Here is a 20,139-nt window from a genome sequence, read left to right on the forward strand (position 1 = left end):
TAATTAGCATGTGTAAAGGCTGCTCGGTTTAGTAGTGGAATCAATATCTTGGAGTCATAAGACAAAGCTAGCTGTTGTTATGAAGCTTTTGTAATCTTCTTCGAGATCTAAAGTAATCAAAGGTGGATTGAATAACTTTTATTATTCTTAAAAACAGGAATACAAGTCATTTTATGCTGTTGCTTTGCCACCAATTAGTCATTTGTTTCAATGTCACTTTTCTGAGATTCTTAAACAGGTTACCAACGAATATGATGTTTGCAAGGAAAACAAGCAAGTAACAGTGTTAATAAGGCAATAATAACATTTGCCATTGGATAAAATTTGTAAATTGACTGTAAGAAAAAAACTTTTCATGTAATAAAGAACATATAAACTACAAATAGCCAAATGGTCAGATGCAAGTCGTGGCATAAGAAGAACTCAGAATCTGGGTTTAGTTTTTTCACTCACCACAGAAGGTCTCAAAGCTGTGTAAATGGCAGAAAATTGAAGTCCTTTCCTTTTCAGAGTATTAATTGTCATCCCAATTACTCTATCTAGATTGAAATAATATGAGGGTCAAAACATGCACATTTTAAAATAACAAAATCAGCTGATCACAGCACATTCAAAATACATTTAGCTCAGCAACATGAGGGAAATAAATTCTGGTTTGGTTATTGAATGAATATGCACTCAAATGAGATTTACTACTGTTTTAACTGGATGATTGAATGTTAGCACAGGCCCAAGATAAATTTTGAACTTGAGAAATAGCTGATTAAAATATGCTATGTTGCACTAGAAGCCTTATATTAGTACCTTTATTTAAATTTTAAATGGTTTTGTTATGTATTGTTCAGATGTTTTTTTAATGACCATAATGTAGTAACAATTATTCCCTTTATACACTGTACTCTTACAATGCAATCTCTTCTTTCATGGGAAGAAACATTGAACTTTCGTTACCAGATCCTAGGGATTAACTGAAACACTGCCATTGGGACACCAGAGTTGAGCAATATAAGTGTTTGATATGTGATTTTAGTATTTATTATCCTAGGGGAGGTGCAATTTATGAGTAGGAAGATGGCAGATCAATGTGGATGACTTGCCTAGAAGTATTATTCAAATTTCTTTACAGAATGCAAACAAGAGGAAGCAAACACTCGCCCTTCAATCACTCTGGAAGACGCATAATCTACAAAAGGTGTATTGCAAGGGGGCAGAGCTCTGTACAGTATACAGGGGGGAGAGAGCTGTTGATGGCCAGCATTGGCTCAGTGGGATGAAGAGCCTGTTTCCATGCCCTATCTCTCTGACTCGACAACCCTATCACTTCAACTGAAAATGCAAACAAAAATGCAACTTAACCAGTGGCAACCAGTTGAAACCAGTGGGTGCTCTAGTCTTTTTTACAATGTCCATATAAGAGCAAAACACATTCCAAAGGCAACAAGTGGAACAATAATATCTATTTTCTAGTTATTTATAAACATAAGATACAATCAGATAATTTAATCTTTGGCAGAAAATAGTTTACCCATTTAACTCCAGAGTGGAAGACGTTACTAAGGGTTTCCATTGTGAACAAAGAGTTATGTCAGTAAGTAACTAACCATAAAATAATTTGTATTGCTTTAAACACATTTCTGCACTTACTTCTTTCCATTAGAAAGAACTGAGAAATGCAGCAAATTTTACCATAGACCATATTAAAACTGACAAGTTTCAGAAAATATACAGTACAGCTTCATTTCTATCCAAAACCTTCCGGGTCAATTTTATTATAGCTCACCTTATCTTTGATGTAAACATTAACACCTAATGATTGGTTTTCTAAATCATCTGCATACAAGTCAGAGCAATCGGCCTTCACCCTGCCTTGTGTAGCTGGATCCTAGACTTCCTGTCAGATCGCCGGCAGGTGGTAAGAGTGGACTCCCTCACCTCTGCCACTCTAACTCTCAACAGAAGTGCATCTCAGGGCTATGTCCTAAGCCCCCTCCTTTACTCTCTGTATACCGATGACCGTGTCACCACCCGCAGCTCCAATCTGCTCATTAAATTTGCTGACAATACTACACTGATCAGCCTAATTTCAAATAATAATGAGGCAGCCTACAGGGAAGAAGTCATTACCTTGACACAGTGGTGTCAAGAAAAGAACCTCTCCCTCATTGTCACAAAAACAAAGGAGCTGGTTGTGGACTACAGGATGAATGGAGACAGGCTAACCCCTATTGACATCAATGGATCTGGGGTTGAGAGGGTGAACAGCTTTAAGTTCCTTGGCATACGCATCAACGAGGATCTCACATGGTCTGTACATACTGGCTGTGTGGTGAAAAAAAGCACAATGCCTCTTTCACCTCAGATGGTTGAAGAAGTTTGGTATGGACCCCCAAATCCTAAGAACTTTCTACAGGGGCACAAATGAGAGCATCCTGACTGACTGCATCACTGCCTGGTATGGGAACAGTACTTCCCTCAATCGCAGGATTCTGCAAAGACAGCCCAGCACATCTGTAGATGTGAACTTCCCAATATTCAGGACATTTACAAAGACAGGTGTGTAAAAAGGGCCCGAAGGGTCATTGTACACCCGAGTCACCCTAACCACAAACTTCTACGATCTGGGAAACAGTACCGCAGCATAAAAGCCAGGACCAACAGGCTCCGGGACAGCTTCTTCCACCAGGCCATCAGACCGATTAATTCATGCTGATACAATTGTATTTCTATGTTATATTGACTGTCCTGTTCTACATATTATTTGTTATAAATTACAATAAACTGCACATTGTACATTGACGGAGACTTAACATAAAGATTTTTACTACTCATGTATATGAAGGATGTAAGAAATAAAGTCAATTTAATTCAATTCAACTCAGTTGCCAAACAGGAGCGTTTTAAAAACATTACTTAGTTTGTTTTTAGTGGGCATCTTAACGGGATGAAGGCAATAAAAAAGTAAGGTGTAAGTGGGAAACTGAAGACACCGCTATAACATAATAAAGCATTTCAAACCTGCTGTTTCCATCATTTACATTATTGACACTCATATCTTCTACAGACAAGAATCTACTCTCTAGTAAACAAAGGGCACCTCAAAGGGATATTAAATGGTTGGTACATAGGAACCAACAAGTGCTTTGCTCACAGATGACCTATCACAAGGTTGAGCAGCACAACTGGTTCAAGGCATCATCTACCTCAGAGGAGGAGGATCAGGGGTGTTTTGGTGTGCCAAATGAGAGGAAAGGGGCTATGAGAGAAAGAGAGACAGAATGTAGGTAAGAATAAGAATTGGAATCAGTCAGGGGGATGTGGATCCAGAGGTGAAATGCAGATGAGAATCAAACAGCAGATTGGGAGATAGGTGTTGGATTGGGAAGGGACTCGGACAGACTTTCGTATAGGGATGAATATCAACTAAGCTGGAAATTTTAAATAAAAACAGAAAATGTTGGACACATTCGGCAGGTCAGGCAGAATCTGTGCCAAGAGAAACAGAGTAAGCATTTAAGAGCAAAGATTTTCTGTCACAAAATCAAGTTGAAGCCTTTTTGACATTAGTTTGTGAGATAGGTAACCAGTGAGCAAACAGGTGGAGGGAAAGACAAGCAGCATCTCGCTGGATGGAACATACAAGAGGTTGGTCGAATGAGGGAGCAAGAAGGAAGTGCACATGACTATCAGGTGGGGATGAGCAAATGAAATGTGGTCATGACTAGGTTGGAAGGTTTGAAGGACAATAAGACAGAAATATCAGTACAGTTAAATATTCCCCCATAAGATGACCTGCCCTGAATGGGCTCCTAAGCATTAGATTCAATGTTCCATTTAAGCAATATCAGAACAGATCTCAAATGCAATGAATGCTTTTGTGATCTGATCTATACATGGGCCACAAATACATGATACAAAAATGGAATCACATGTAGCATCCAGGCACATGTATACACTAAAGGCATCATGCACTGGACAACAAATGCATGGAAGGTCTTGAAAAAAGTTCACAAACTTCATGGAATTCATTTTGAATTCAATTTTTCTTCACAAATAATTCTTATTTAAGCATGCAGTATGGAAAAATATGGTGGTACATAATCCAATTTCTAGACCAATCCATTCCATTTAATGTCAAATACACAATGTTTATAGTGTCCAGTTGAATTTTGACCTACCAAACCTACTAGATCAGCAATAACAAAACGTTTAGTCTTAGCCAAGAGAAAATAACAAAATCAAAGTTGGTCTTACCATTGCTGGTTAGAGTCTGTGCCGTTTTCAAGTTATTCAACCTATCCGTTAAGACAGAGAAAATAACTTTTGTCACAATAATCATAATTAATTATCAATTAGTATCAATCATTGAATTGCACTTTTTTGTTATATGTTTAAAGCAATAACTAATTTTTTTTGAATCAAACCATGGAAACTGTAGATACCAAATTATAAACGTAAACACGAGGATTTCTGCAGATGCTGGAAATTCAAGCAACACACAACAAAGTTGCTGGTGAACGCAGCAGACCAGGCAGCATCTCTAGGAAGAGGTACAGTCGACGTTTCGGGCTGAGACCCTTCATCAGGACTAACTGAAGGAAGATCTAGTAAGAGATTTGAAAGTGGGAGGGGGAGGGGGAGATCCAAAATGATAGGAGAAGACAGGAGGGGGAGGGATGGAGCCAAGAGCTGGACAGGTGATTGGCAAAAGGGATATGAGAGGATCATGGGACAGGAGGCCCAGGGAGAAGGAAAAGCGGGAGGGGGGGATAAACCCAGAGGATGGGCAAAGGGTATAGTCAGAGGGACAGTGGGAGAAAAAGGAGAGAGAGAGAGAGAAAGAATGTGTGTATATAAATAAATAATGGATGGGGTACGAGGGGGAGGTGGGGCATTAGTGGAAGTTAGAGAAGTCAGTGTTCATGCCATCAGGTTGGAGGCTACCCAGACGGCCTCCTCTACTGTACAGATACGTCTATCCACGGCCTCCTCTACTGTAAAGATGAAGCCACACTCAGACTGGAGGAACAACACCTTATATTCCGTCAGGGTAGCCTCCAACCTGATGGCATGAACATTGACTTCTCTAACTTCCGCTAATGCCCCACCTCCGCCTCGTACCCCATCCGTTATTTATTTATCTGCACACATTCTTTCTCTCTCTCTCCTTTTTCTCCCTCTGTCCCTCTGACTATACCCCTTGCCCATCCTCTAGGTTCCCCCCCTCCCCCTTTTCCTTCTCCCTGGGCCTCCTGTCCCATGATCCTCTCATATCCCTTTTGCTAATCACCTGTCCAGCTCTTGGCTCCATCCCTCCCCCTCCTGTCTTCTCCTATCATTTTGGATCTCCCCCTCCCCCTAACACTTTCAAATCTCTTACAGTACTAGCTCTTCCTTCAGTTGGTCCTGACGAAGGGTCTCAGCCCGAAACGTCGACTGTACCTCTTCCTAGAGATGCTGCCTAGCCTGCTGCGTTCACCAGCAACTTTGATGTGTGATACCAAATTATGTCATTTTGTTATTAGTCATTCAGTATCATAGTGAAGAATTCATTCAAGAGTGCTACAAGCTGAGTTTTCAAAGAATTTGTGAGATCCCTGTGCTCTTTCCAACAATAGAATCATGAAAAATAAATAATTTTGATATGAAGTTCCCTATTATTTTTTTACTCTTCACCTAAATAAAATAGTATTTTTGAAAAATCTCCATGGAAATCCTTATGGTCAGTCAGAATTATGATTTTCTGTGGAGGTAGATAAGCGTTTGGAAATATATCTTGGAAAAAAATCATGAAAGAAGTTTTTACTCTTTCTCCCTAAAGCAAAAGAAGTGAATTTTTGCCACAGGTTCCAAAATAAATTTTTCTTTTGAGTGGTATAAATATTTTTGTCATGTCATGTTGGATACTCCATTGAACGATGACTTATTATTGTATATGATACCTGCAACTTAACAACAAAGGCAAATAATTCAGTTGATTATAGAAAGAGAATGCATTGATATAGCATATAGATTTATGTTCTTTTAATGAAAATAAATAGGTTGGAGTTCAATGGATTTCCATCTATCATTTCAAGCAGGTTGCATTTTGCAGATCCCACCATACCAGTCTGGTAATTCCTGGCACACATCAAGACTATTCGTAAATCTCATTTTCTCCATTGCCAATATAATTTTCTCATTAACAGTAGATCTTGTATCGAAATGTATCTATTAATTATAATTATCTATTAATTATATATATATATATATATCAATTATATATATTAATGTATCTATTAATTACATTTGTATGAACATATGACACATTTTCAAAGTAAAGCATTTCAAATACAGACACATGACTCAAATGAAATGTAATGGATGTGGAATGAAGTATTCTTTATGATTATAACAAAAGAACTGCTTATATTTGCATTTTCAGAACTTAAAGAAATTAATTGTTTATATAAGTACAAATATTAGAAAGATTCCAGTATTATTCCAGATCAGAGGAATATTCTGAATAAGATCTTTATTTACTATAGTACTAGTGCACAATTAACATTAATATTAGTTAGAATTATACTTGTAACAGTCCTTCTTAGAGATATGTATATTTGCCTAATATGCTTTGATGCTGAATGAGTACATAGATACTATTGCTAGTGTTAATAAAGAAACTGTTCAGCCATTTAATTTGTCAAATGATGATGAGTAACATTCTAGTTAGTGTGTTGACTGGGGATTATACAATTAACACAAAATCAATTGCATTTAAAGGAATGTGACTAAATCGCAGAATGTGGATGAAGAAAGGAAAATATATGATTCATGGGCTGTTTAAAGGATGTAGTAGCTCAGAAAAGCCCAGCAGGTTATCACATGAGTACATTAGCAAATTGTAATCATTGAGAGAAATCTGCACAGAAGGCCCTCATTACTCTTATCAGGCAGTATGAAAGCCCAAAGGCAGCAGCATCTATACTGTAACTTCAAATAAGAAAACACACCAGCAAAGAAGAAACCTATCAACTTGAAATATGGAAAAGAACAGTGATAAGTTTATTTTTGATGTGGGGTCAATGATGGTGAATGGTAGCAATGCTTGAAAATCGCATATCTTTCAATTTTAGATATATATTGTGAGTATTTTAGGACAGACATTGACAACTAAAAAATTATGTTGCCTGTAGACAATCTGATCTGGTTGAGGTAGATAAGTCACTGGACCAGATGGACTATACCACAGGGTTCTGAAAGAGGTTGTGGGGGCATTAGTAATTATTTTTTAAAAATCACCTGATTCTGACATGGTTCAGAGGACTGGAAAATTGCAAATGTCACTCCACTCTTCATGAAGGGAGGGAAGCAGAAGAAAGAAAACTATAGGCCAGTTAGCTTGACCTCAGCGGTTGGGAAGGTGTTGTAGTTGATTGTTAATTAAGGATAAGGTTTCAGGGTACTTAGAGACACATGGTAAAATAGGTCAAAGTCAGCACGGTTTCCTTAAAGGAAAATCTTGCCTGACAAATCTGTTGTAATTCTTTGAGGAAATAAAAAGCATGATCAACAAAGGGGAATCAGTAGATGTTGTGTACTTTCCCTCAAAGGAGGGAAAGTAATGAATGTTCAAAGACTGAAAACAACAAAGGAGGGAGTGAAAAAGGAAAGTGAATCTGTATTGATTGAACTTGAAGAAGAAAGAGTGCCAAGGAAGCTGTTCCTGGGTTTCATGAGTTACCCAGTAAGGGTGTATGTGCCAAAGCCATTGAGGCGCTATAATTGTCAAAGGTTTGGACATGTGGCTAAAAACTGTAAAAGGCAGAGGAGATGTGCTAGATGTGGGGGTGATCATGAATATGGAAAGTGCGGAACAGGAGTTCAACCAAAATGCTGCAATTGTGGTGGAGCTCATAATGTTGCATATAGTGGGTGTGAGGTTGTGAGACGGGAGACTAAAATTCAAGAAATAAGAGTGAAAAGAAAGATCACTTATGCAGAAGCTGTAAGAATGTCAAGAGAACAAAATAATGCCCCTAATGAACAGGGAGCAATAGGGATACGAGAGATGCAGCAAAGAACAAATGTCAGGATTTATGTAGACAAGAAGGCTCTAGTAACATTCATTGCAGGAGTGATTAATAGTACGGCTGAGGTAAAGTCAAAAAGTGACAAAATTCAGCTGGTGGTAAAAGCAGCAGTAAACCATTTAGGGTTAGTAGGACTGACATGGGAGGAAGTGAGGGAGAACCTCAGTAATCAGTCAAGCTGGGAAGTGTCATGTGTTGGTTAATACTAATTATGGTGATTCTTTTACAATGGAATGCAAGGAGCTTACTGGCCAATAGCCAGGAATTCAAGCACTTTATGAAAGAAATGGTTGTAAAACCGGATGTAGTGTGTATTCAGGAAACTTGGTTGAAACCAACTTTAGACTTTGTGGTATATGGGTATACAATGATAAGGAAAGATAGAAATCTAGGGGGAGGAGGGGGTTGTGCTATGTTAATCAAGCAAGGTATACCATATAGCGTACTGGAAAAAGGAGATGATCAGGAATACATAGTGGTGGAAGTGTGGGAGAGAGGGGAGGGAGTGGTTATAATTAACTACTACAATCCATGTAAAAAGTTGGATTTGGACAGCCTATTAAAGATACAAGGACAAAACAGACATAAAGTAGTGTGGTGTGCAGATTTCAATGCTCATAGCACAATATGGGGGGATCAGATTACAGATCCAAATGGAAAGGTAATTGAAGATTTGATGGAAGAAAGGGATTTGGTGTGTATGAATGATGGTAGCGGCACAAGGATAGATATAACAACAGGAACTGAGTCAGTGTTAGATATTACATTAGTGTCTAATACCTTGGCTGGCATTAGTAACTGGGGAGTTTGGACTGCTTCAACAGTAGGCAGTGATCCCTACCCAGTTTTGTGTTCAGTGGGTGAAAGAGTTGAAGTAAGACCAGGTGGCGGAACCCCAAAGTGGGTGTTTGAAAAAGCTGATTGGGGTAAGTTCCAGAAGTTGAGTGAAGAAGGGTTGACAAAGATTGATATTTCTGGAAATGTAGATGAATTAAACAGTCAGGTGACTTCAGCAATTATCATGGCAGCAGAAGGATCTATACCTAGGAGTAAAAATAGGATGAATAAAAAACTGGTACCATGGTGGACAGAGAAATGTTGTCAGGCTGTAAAAAACAGAAATAGAGCATTCAGGCTAGTTAAAAGAACCCATAATATGCAGCATTTGGTTCAATATAAGAAAGCACAGGCAGTGGTGAGAAGAACTATACGTCAAGCTAAAAGGGCAAGTTGGAGGAGTTTTTGAGACAAGGTAGGAAGAACAACACCTGTGGGAGAGATAGATAGAAGGGAATGGGAATATCCAGTAATGATATCTGAGGAGGAAACTGCAGTCTCCAGTAGAGATAAGGCTGAGGTCATGGCCAAGTCATTTGTACTGATACACAGTTCAGAAAATTTGTCTAAAGAAGGGAGAAGAAGGGAAAGAATAATGAGCCAACACCCAGGTGTGTTCAGCAGAAGGGAAGGAACGGATGATATAATTGATGATCCATTTACATTAGCAGAAATGGTGAGAGCAATAAAGAGATCGAGACCAACCTCCCCAGGGAAAGATCTGATATGCTCTGTGATGCTAAAAAATCTAGGAGAAGGAGCGCTCTTGAAGTTGCTGCATTTTTATAACAGAGTGTGGGAGGAGGGAAGATTACCAAATGCATGGAAAGAAGCAGTAGTAATTCCAATAAGGAAGCCTGGCAAGGATCTGTCAAAACCCACTAGCTACAGACCAATTGCATTAACATCAAGTATATGTAAGATAATGGAAAGGATGATAACAGAAAGGTTATCATATGAGCTTGAGAAAAGGGGAATGCTGGCATGTTATCAGAGTGGTTTTAGAAAGGGAAGGAATTCCATGGACTCAGTGATTATGTTAGAGACTGAAATAAGGAAGGCCCAGGCAAATAGAGAGTCAGTAGTGGCAGTGTTCTTTGACATTGAAAAAGCCTATGATATGATGTGGAAGGAAGGATTATTAATTAAACTGCACAAGATGGGGGTTGGTGGGAGAGTTTTTAATTGGATTAAAGATTTTTTGTTTGGTAGAAAAATTCAAGTTCGGATTGGATCAGAATTATGAAAACAGTACATAGTGGAAAATGACACACCTCAAGGTAGTGTGATTAGCCCGTTACTTTTCATCATTATGATCAATGATGTCTTCACAAAGGTACCAGTGGATAGAGGTAGGTCACTGTTTGCGGATGATGGGGCCTTGTGGAAAAGAGGCAGGAACATGGACCATATAATCAGGAAACTACAAGAAGCAATTGATGAAGTAGTGGAGTGGGGTTATGATTGGGGATGTAGATTTTCAGTAGATAAAACTCAAACTGTATTTTTTTACCAGGAAAAGGGTTGAGGTAGGGAAGAAGTTAAGAATGTATGGGGTTGAATTAGAAAGGGTTGCATCATTTAAATTTCTGGGAGTTATATTTGATTCACGATTAACATGGGCAGACCATATCAGGAAAGTTGAGGAGAAATGTGAAAAAGTAATAAATGTGATGAGATGTTTGACTGGTGGGGAATGGGGAGCAAGTTGTTCAGCTTTGAAGAGAATGTATGTGGCTTTAGTGAGATCTGTATTGGATTATGGAAATATAGTATATGGATCAGCAGCTAGGTCTCTTATAAGGAAACTGGATGTGATTCAGGCTCAGGCCTTGAGAGTGTGCAGTGGGGCTTTTAAAACATCACCAGTGTCAGCCCTACGGGTAGAAATGGGAATAATGCCTTTGGAACTAAGAAGGATGCAACTGATGGCAAACTACTGGGCTAACTTGCAGGGGCACAATGATTCTCACCCTACTAAAGGAGTGTTGCAGGAGTGCTGGGAAAATGGGAGGTTTCAGAGGGATACCTTTAGTCAGGTAGGGAATGATATTGCGAAAGAATGTGGAGTATTTGGTCTGAGGATAAATCCTTCAGTAGTTTATCCGGTTGTAGCTCCATGGAAGCTTGTATGGCCTGACACAGACTGGCATTTGTTAGAGGTAAAAAGGAAAGAAAGATATAAAACAGATTTGGTAAATGCATTTAACTGTCATGTGATGGAAAAGTATAGTGATTATACTCACATTTATACGGATGGTGCGAAGGAACCTGGAACAGGAGTGACAGGGTTTGGGGTGGTAATATCAGCAAAAGAAATTGGAATCAGCAGAAGAACATCTAATAAGTTAGGGGTGTTTACAGTGGAAATGCTGGCAGTGTTGGTTGCGTTGTAATGGGTGCAGAAAGCCAGACAAGCCAAAGCATTGATATGTTCAGATTCATCCTCAGTTCTAGCAAGTTTAAGGTCTTTTCACACAAACAGTCGGCAAGATGTACTTTATGAAGTCCTTCAGTTAGTTACAAGAATTGCAAATCCGGGAGGTCAGGTAAAATTTCTATGGGTTCCAGCGCATGTAGGGGTGAAGGGGAATGAGAGGGTGGATGAGTTGGCAAAGAGAGCGTTAAAGAAAGAAAATGTGGAAATGCACATTAGTATCAGTAAAGCAGAGGTTAAGTGTGTAATCTGGGAAAAAGTCAACCGAATGTGGCAAGAAAGATGGGACAGGGAGGGGAAAGGGAGGCATTTATATCAAATACAAAAGAGTGTTGCAGTTACTAGGGTAGGTAATGGAAACAGAAGAGAGGAAATTGTGTGGACTAGGTTAAGGCTGGGGCATTGTGCATTAAACAAAACATTGAAAATGATAGGGAAACACCAGACAGGATTGTGTGAGGAATGTCAGGAAGAGGAGTCAGTAGAACATGTAGTTCTGAGTTGCAGGAAGTATGGGATACAGAGAGAAATGATGAGAAATAAATTAAGGGAGTTGGGGATGCAGGAATTCACATTAAAAGGGTTGCTGGACATGGGTGAGAGAGCACAAGTCCGGGTATTTTTAGCGTTTTTAAGGGGTACAGGGGTTTTTTATAGAATATGACGAATAAACAGGAATAGGATACTAGGATGGTCAAAGATGGGAGGGTGAAGTGTAGGTTTGTATATATGTGTATGTGTGTGTGTGTGTGTGTGTGTGTGTGTGTGCGTATGTGTGCGTGTGTGTGTGCACGCGCGCGCGCGCGATTGGGTGAAGGGATTTAGAATGCATGTCTAGTGCACATTCTGGAGCAGAGGGTGGCGGTAATGAACCATTAAACTGGATGCCAACCGCCGTAAAACAAGATACAGACAGACAGGATAGAGCTTTGATTGATTTGCAGGAGGCAGAAGAGCCTTTTCTGATTGGCTGCCAGTGACTAGTCGTGTTCCACAGGGGTTAGTATTGGGACAGCTTCTTTTTACATTATATGTCAATGATTTGGATAAAGGAATTGATGGCTCTGTGGCCAAATTTGTAGACAATATGAAGATAGGTAGAGGGCCAGGTACTGTTGAGGAAGCAGGAAGGCTGCAGAAGGATTTAGACAGATTAACAGGATGGACAAGAAAGAGCAGATGGAATACAGTGCCAGGAAGTGTATGCTCATGCACGCTGGTAGGAGGAATAAAAGCATAGACTATTGTCTAAACAGGGAGAATATTCAAAAATCCAAGTCGCAAAAGGACTAGAGAGTCCTTGTGCAGAATTCCCTAGAGGTTAACTTGCAGACTGAGTAGGTGGTGAAAAAGGTAAATGCAATGTTAGCATTCATTTCGAGAGGACTAGAATGTTAAGACAAGGATGTAATGCTGAGGCTTTATAAGGCACTGTTGAGCCTCACCTGGAGTACTGAAAACCTTTGGACCCCTTATCTAAGAGAGAATGTGTTGACATTGGAGATGATTCAAAGGAGGCTCAAGAAAATGATTCTGGGACTGAAAGACTTAATATACAAGGAGCATTTGATGGCTCTGGGCCAGTACTCTCTGGAATGCAGAAGAATGAGGGGTGATTTCAATAAAAACAATCAAATATCAAAAGGCCTAGATACAGTCGATGTGGAGAGGAGGTTTCCTTCTGTGGGGGAGTCTAGGACCAGAGGGCACAACCTCAGAATAAAGGGGTGTCCATTTCTGGTGAACCTGTGGAATTCATTGCCACAGGCAGCTGTAGAGGCCAGGTAATTGGGAGTATTTAAGGTGGGGGTTGATAGATTTTTGATGTCAAAGCATGAAAGGTTATGCAGAGAAGGCAGGAGAAAGGGGTTTAGAGGGAAATGGTTCAGTCATGATCAAATGGTGGAACAAACTCATTGGGCTGAATGGCCTAATTCTGTTCCTATGTCATATGTCTTATGGTAATGATATCTTCAGAATCAAGTGTTAGAAGATTAAATTTTTGAAGATTAAAATTTTAGGAGATTAAGGAACTAAAAATTTATGTAAATATTGTGAATTCTATCAAATTTTGGACTGCTTTATTCTATCTCTAAGTTTACCATTGTTATCTATTGATGGTCATGAATCGGAAGCAGATTTTAAAAAAACTATGTTCATTTGGTTCATCATCTCAGAATTCAGCATGTACAAATTTATTCAAATTCAACATTTCGTTTCAGTAATAATGGACCCCCAGCATCCACTCTAAGCCATACACTCTTCTCACTGCTGCCATTAGGAAGAAGGTACAGGAGCCTCAGACCCATATCACTAGGTTCAGAAACAGTTATTACCCCTCAACCATCAGACTCTCAAACTAGAGGGTATAACTTCACTCAACTTCACTATACCCATCACTGAATTGATCCCATTGGTCTCACTTTCAAGGACTCTTCATCTCATGTTCTAAATAATTATTGCTTATTTATTACGTTATTACTTCTTTTGTATTTGCACAATTCAAAATTGGGTATGGTTTTGTATTGATTTTATTGAGTTTCTTGGATTTATTGTGTATGCCTGCAAGAAAATGAATCTCAGTATTGTATATGGTGACATATATGTATTTTTAATGACAAAATTTATTTTGATCTTTGAACGATGATTGAATTTATGAAATGGATATATTATAATACAGTCAGATGTTTCATTAAGTTAAAATATTAATACCAATGAAAAATTCATATAAGTTTAATTATTATAACACATACCTGTCAACTGGTTCTAAGTTTATTACAATCAGATTTTGCTTTGAAGGATCCACTTTCAGTTCTTTCTCCTGATCATGGCCAATTTGAACTTCGGTCCAATTTAAATTTTCCTTTAGATGTTTTATCGCCCTCCAGTCAACTGCTGGTAGAACCAAGGATGAGTCTGAGGTGTCAAGGAATTGCTGGAAAGAAAATAAATTTTACTGATCAAGTTTATAAAATAAACTTGACACGCGCATTGACTGTAAAACAGAGTGATACTGAAGTAATCCTAAAACACTTAATAATTCATTCAGAGAGATTTTTGTCTACAATAAAGCATGACTTCTTTCTCAGTTCACCTGGAAACATGAGGAAAACATACAATTAAACAAACATTTATTACTTGATCCTATTTTAACATAGGTGTAAGAAATGGAGTGAAGTGAACCTAGCACGTCAATATCTGAAAGTGGTATTTGTTCAGAAATGCTTGGTTTTATACTTGTAAGGAAAACAAAAAACATGGAAGATATCTTGAAATTCCATTAAAATGTAAACACATCAATTTCAAAGATGGACAAGTTAGATTTTGTTTTGTTCAGCTGACCAATGGGATTATTATCAGGAGCAAAGGTGATGAACTGAGAGCTTGGATACATACATGGAGTTATGATGTAGTGGCCATTACAGAGACTTGGCTGGCACCAGGGTAGGAATGGATTCTCAATATTCCTGGATTTCAGTGCTTTAAAAGGGATAGAGAGGGTGGAAAAAGGGGAGGAGGGGTGGCATTACTGGTCAGAGATACTATTACAGCTACAGAAAGGGTGGGTAATGTAGCAGGATCCTCTTTTGAGTCAATATGGGTAGAAGTCAGGAACAGGAAGGAAGCAGTTACTCTACTGGGGGTATTCTATAGGCCCCCTGGTAGCAGCAGAGATACAGAGGAGCAGATTGGGAGGCAGATTTTGGAAAGGTGCAAAAATAACAGGGTTGTTATCATGGGTGACTTTAACTTCCCTAATATTGATTGACACCTGATTAGTTCCAAGGGTTTAGATGGGGCAGAATTTGTTAAGTGTGTCCAGGATGGATTCCTGTCACAGTATGTGGACAGGCCGACCGGGGGAATGCCATACTAGATCTAGTACTAGGTAATGAACCAGGTCAGGTCACAGATCTCTCAGTGGGTGAGCATCTGGGGGACAGTGACCACCGCTCCCTGGCCTTTATAATTATCATGGAAAAGGATAGAATCAAGAGGACAGGAAAATTTTTAATTGGGGAAACTATGAGGCTATAAGGCTAGAACTTGCGGGTGTGAATTGGGATGATGTTTTTGCAGGGAAATATACTATGGACATGTGGTCGATGTTTAGAGATCTCTTGCGGGATGTAAGGGATAAATTTGTCCCAGTGAGGAAGATAAAGAATGGTAGGGTGAAGGAACCATGGGTGACAAGTGAGGTGGAAAATCTAGTCAGGTGGAAGAAGGCAGCATACATGAGGTTTAGGAAGCAAGGATCAGATGGGTCTATTGAGGAATATAGGGAAGCAAGAAAGGAGCTTAAGAAGGGGCTGAGAAGAGCAAGAAGGGGGCATGAGAAGGCCTTGGCGAGTAGGGTAAAGGAAAACCCCAAGGCATTCTTCAATTATGTGAAGAAAAAAAGGATGACAGGAGTGAAGGTAGGACCAATTAGAGATAAAGGTGGGAAGATGTGCCTGGAGGCTGTGGAAGTGAGTGAGGTCCTCAATGAATACTTCTCTTCGGTATTCACCAATGAGAGGGAACTTGATAACGGTCAGGACAATATGAGTGAGGTTGATGTTCTGGAGCATGCTGATATTAAGGGAGAGGAGGTGTTGGAGTTGTTAAAATACATTAGGACAGTTAAGTCCCCGGGGCCTGACGGAATATTCCCCAGGCTGCTCCACAAGGCCAGAGAAGTGATTGCAGAGCCTCTGGCTAGGATCTTTATGTCCTCGTTGTCCACGAGAATGGTACCGGAGGACTGGAGGGAGGAGAATGTTGTTCCCTTGCTCAAAAAAGGTAGTAGGGATAGTCCGGGTAATTATAGACCAGTGAGCCTTACGTCTGTGGTGGGAAAGCTGTTGGAAAAGATTCTTAGAGATAGGATCTATAGGCATTTAGAGAATCATGGTCTGATCAGGGACAGTCAGCATGGCTTTGTGAAGGGCAGATCGTGTCTAACAAGCCTGATAGAGTTCTTTGAGGAGGTGACCAGGCATATAGATGAGGGTAGTGCAGTGGATGTGATCTATATGGATTTTAGTAAGGCATTTGACAAGGTTCCACATGGTAGGCTTATTCAGAAAGTTAGAAGGCATGGGATCCAGGGAAGTTTGGCCAGGTGGATTCAGAATTGGCTTGCCTGCAGAAGGCAGAGGGTGGTGGTGGAGGGAGTACATTCAGATTGGAGGATTGTGACTAGTGGTGTCCCACAAGGATCTGTTCTGGGACCTCTACTTTTCATGATTTTTATTAACGACCTGGATGTGGGGGTAGAAGGGTGGGTTGGCAAGTTTGCAGACAACACAAAGGTTGGTGGTGTTGTAGGTAGTGTAGAGGATTGTCAAAGATTGCAGAGAGACATTGATAGGATGCAGAAGTGGGCTGAGAAGTGGCAGATGGAGTTCAACCCAGAGAAGTGTGAGGTGGTACACTTTGGAAGGACAAACTCCAAGGCAGAGTACAAAGTAAATGGCAGGATACTTGGTAGTGTGGAGGAGCAGAGGGATCTCGGGGTACATGTCCACAGATCCCTGAAAGTTGCCTCACAGGTGGATAGGGTAGTTAAGAAAGCTTATGGGGTGTTATCATAAGTCGAGGGATAGAGTTTAAGAGTTGCGAGGTAATGATGCAGCTCTATAAAACTCTGGTTAGGCCATACTTGGGAGTATTGTGTCCAGTTCTGGTCACCTCACTATAGGAAGGATGTGGAAGCATTGGAAAGGGTACAGAGGAGATTTACCAGGATGCTGCCTGGTTTAGAAAGTATGCATTATGATCAGAAATTAAGGGAGCTAGGGCTTTACTCTTTGGAGAGAAGGAGGATGAGAGGAGACATGATAGAGGTGTACAAGATAATAAGAGGAATAGATAGAGTGGATAGCCAGCGCCTCTTCCCCAGGGCACCACTGCTCAATACAAGAGGACATGGCTTTAAGGTAAGGGGTTGGAAGTTCAAGGGGGATATTAGAGGAAGGTTTTTTACTCAGAGAGTGGTTGGTGCGTGGAATGCACTGCCTGAGTCAGTGGTGGAGGCAGATACACTAGTGAAGTTTAAGAGACTACTAGACAAGTATATGGAGGAATCTAAGGTGGGGGCTTATATGGGAGGCAGGGTTTGAGGGTTGGCACAACATTGTGGGTTGAAGGGCCTGTACTGTGCTGTACTATTCTATGTTCTATGTTTGTTCTGTATTATTATAAATGTTTGTGCATTATACATACTGTATGTAGGTCATGCCAAATTTAGTGAAAGAAAGTGGAACTCAGGCTAATAAATTAAGGTTATGAAATGGGGCAATTCAATATAGACAGTAATCTGATGCATCTTCATCTGGTGGTTCATCCAAACTCATTCATGTGTAGTAGCTAGTTAGGGCTGCATATTAGAATAGGCATTACAGAAAGCATGATCTATTTAGAAGAATGATAATAAAATAATTAGTTGTAATTCTCATTTAGTAATTTCTTCATTAAGAAAAAATAGAGTAAGAATAGAAAACCAAAGATAAGAAACAGTGCAAAGCATAATCAAGGGGTCTTAGGGTAAATAGCTAACTAAAATAAACTTTCAGAAAGAAAATAAAGGTGTTATATTTCACTTTTCACATGCCTTTCAGGATCAAGATGTTTTACAGCCAATGAAATACTTCTGAAGAATTGATATTTTTGGAATTGTAAGAAATATAGCACCATCTAATGCTATTTTGTAGTAGTACAATCATAAGCATGAAGCACTGAAATTGTGTGTCAGGTGGAGCACAACAACATTGCAAGCTTATAAACTGAACATACATGAAAAAATGGTACAACAAAGGAACAGGAAATGTGGATGTTCACAAACCCATGTAGATGACAGGACAAGTTGGGCTTGTAAATAGGCAGAATGAATACAAAAAAAAATACTGCTTTTGGCAGTCTGCAATCACCGTGAGCAGCCGCTCGTCTGGTTGAGACACAGTGAGGTTTAAAATGAGCTCGGGGCCTTTTGGGACTTTTTGGTGGGCTGCAATAATCGCAAGCAAACGCTTGTTGGGCTGAGGTGGTATGACATTTTAAAAGAGCTTGGGGTATTTTGGGAGTTTTCAATAGGCTGTAATCATAATGATGATTAGGCACTCAGCACAGGCCATTAAAAAGGAATGAGGTGTAAGTAGCCCAGCTATTGTTGGAATGGGCCAGGGTTAGAGCTTTGGTTCAAAAGGCTAGGTGAGAACAGGTGGAGAGTCCAAGTAAGTTTCTGGTAAGTTTTTTAAATCTTTCTTTGTCTATTAGTACGTAGCTAGAGCAGTCAGAATGGGTCCATGGTTAATGGTATGTTCTTCATGCGAAATGTGGGAACTCTGGGAGACCTCCAATCTCCCTGGTAACATACAATGCATGAGGTGCATTGAGCTGCAGCTCCTTAGAGATCATGTTAAGGAACAGGAACTGGAACTGCATCAGGATGATCTTCGGCTCATGTGGGAGAACAAGGAGGTGATACATAGGAGCTATAGGGAAGTAGTCAGCCCTAAAAGCTCCAGGAAGAACTACCTGGGTGACTGTCAGGAGAGGAAAGGGCAATAGGCAGCCAGTACAGGGTACCCCTGTGGCTGTTCCCCTCAATAGTAAGTATATCGCTTTGGATAGAGGTGTGGGGTGGGGGGGGGGGGGGAAGATGACCTACCAGGGGAAGCTGCAGTGACCGAGTCTCTGGCACTAAGTTTGGCTCTGCGGCTCAGAAGGAAATGGGACAAAGCAAAAGTGCAGTAGTGATAAAGGATTCCATAGTTAGAAGAGCAGACAAGAAATTCTGTGGATATGAAAGAGACACCCAGATGATATGTTGCATCCCAGGTGCCAGGGTCAGGATGTCTGGGATTGGATCCATGGCAGGCATTCTAAATGGAAAAGATGAACAGCCAGAAGTTGTGGTACATATTGGTACCAATGACATAGGTAGGAAAAGGGAGGAGATCCTGAACAGAGAATATAAGGAGGTAGGTAGAAAGCTAAAAACCGGACTTTCAGGATAGTAATCTCTGGATTGATGCCTGTGCCATGCACAAGTGAAGATAAGAATAGGATGATTTGGCAGATGAATATGTGGCTGGGTAATTGGTAAAGTAAGCAGGATTTCAGATTTCTGGATCATTGGCATGTCTTCTGGGGAAGGTATGATGTGTACAAATAGGATGGGTTACACCTGAACCCAAGGGGAGCCAATATCCTTGTGGGCTTTTGGGGAGGGTTTAAACTCGGGGATGGCAACCAGAATAATTGGGCTAAGGATGGGGCAGTTGGTAGACAAGCAGATGCAGTGTGTAGTGAGACTGTAAGGAAGGACAGGTAGATGATAGGGCAAAATTACTGTCAATGGGATGAGTTGAAGTGTAACATGGGGACAAAATCAAAAAGGTTGATGAATACAGGACTAAAGGTGTCATATTTGAATGCAAGCAGTACAAAGAATAAGGTAGATGATCTTGTAGTGCAATTAGAGATTGGCAGGTATGACCTCACCTACCACCCCACCAGCCTCTGGATCCAGCACATTATCCTCCGCAACTTCCGCCACCTTCAACAGGACCCCCACCACTAAGCACGTCTTTCCCTCTCCACCCCTCTCCGCTTTCCGCAGGGATCGGTCCCTCCACGACTCCCTTATCCACACGTCCCTCCCCACGGATCTCCCACGCAGCACTTATCCCTGTAAGTGTAAGTGCTACACCTGTCCCTACACCTCCTCTCTTGCCACCATTCAGGGCCCCAAACAGACCTTCCAGGTGAGGCTTGTGAATCTGTTGGGGTCATCTATTGCATCCGGTG

The 20,139-nt window shown here is 40.3% G+C and overlaps 1 protein-coding gene across 2 annotated transcripts in view; it reads right to left on the reverse strand.

Annotated features, from left to right (window-relative positions):
- The window catches only part of LOC134351670 (V-type proton ATPase subunit S1-like), a 68,543-nt gene that overhangs the window by 30,069 nt on the left and 18,335 nt on the right, over positions 1-20,139 (reverse strand). For both annotated transcript variants that reach the window (XM_063058149.1, XM_063058148.1), the window contains 3 exons: positions 14,097-14,278; positions 4,252-4,292; positions 454-539 (listed from right to left, as the gene is read on the reverse strand). In XM_063058149.1, coding sequence (XP_062914219.1) covers positions 454-539; positions 4,252-4,292; positions 14,097-14,278 — 309 coding nt within the window. The remainder of the gene's footprint in view (positions 1-453; positions 540-4,251; positions 4,293-14,096; positions 14,279-20,139) is intronic.

Source organism: Mobula hypostoma, chromosome 9 (assembly GCF_963921235.1).
Source record: "Mobula hypostoma chromosome 9, sMobHyp1.1, whole genome shotgun sequence".
NCBI classification, from domain to species: Eukaryota; Metazoa; Chordata; class Chondrichthyes; order Myliobatiformes; family Myliobatidae; genus Mobula; species Mobula hypostoma.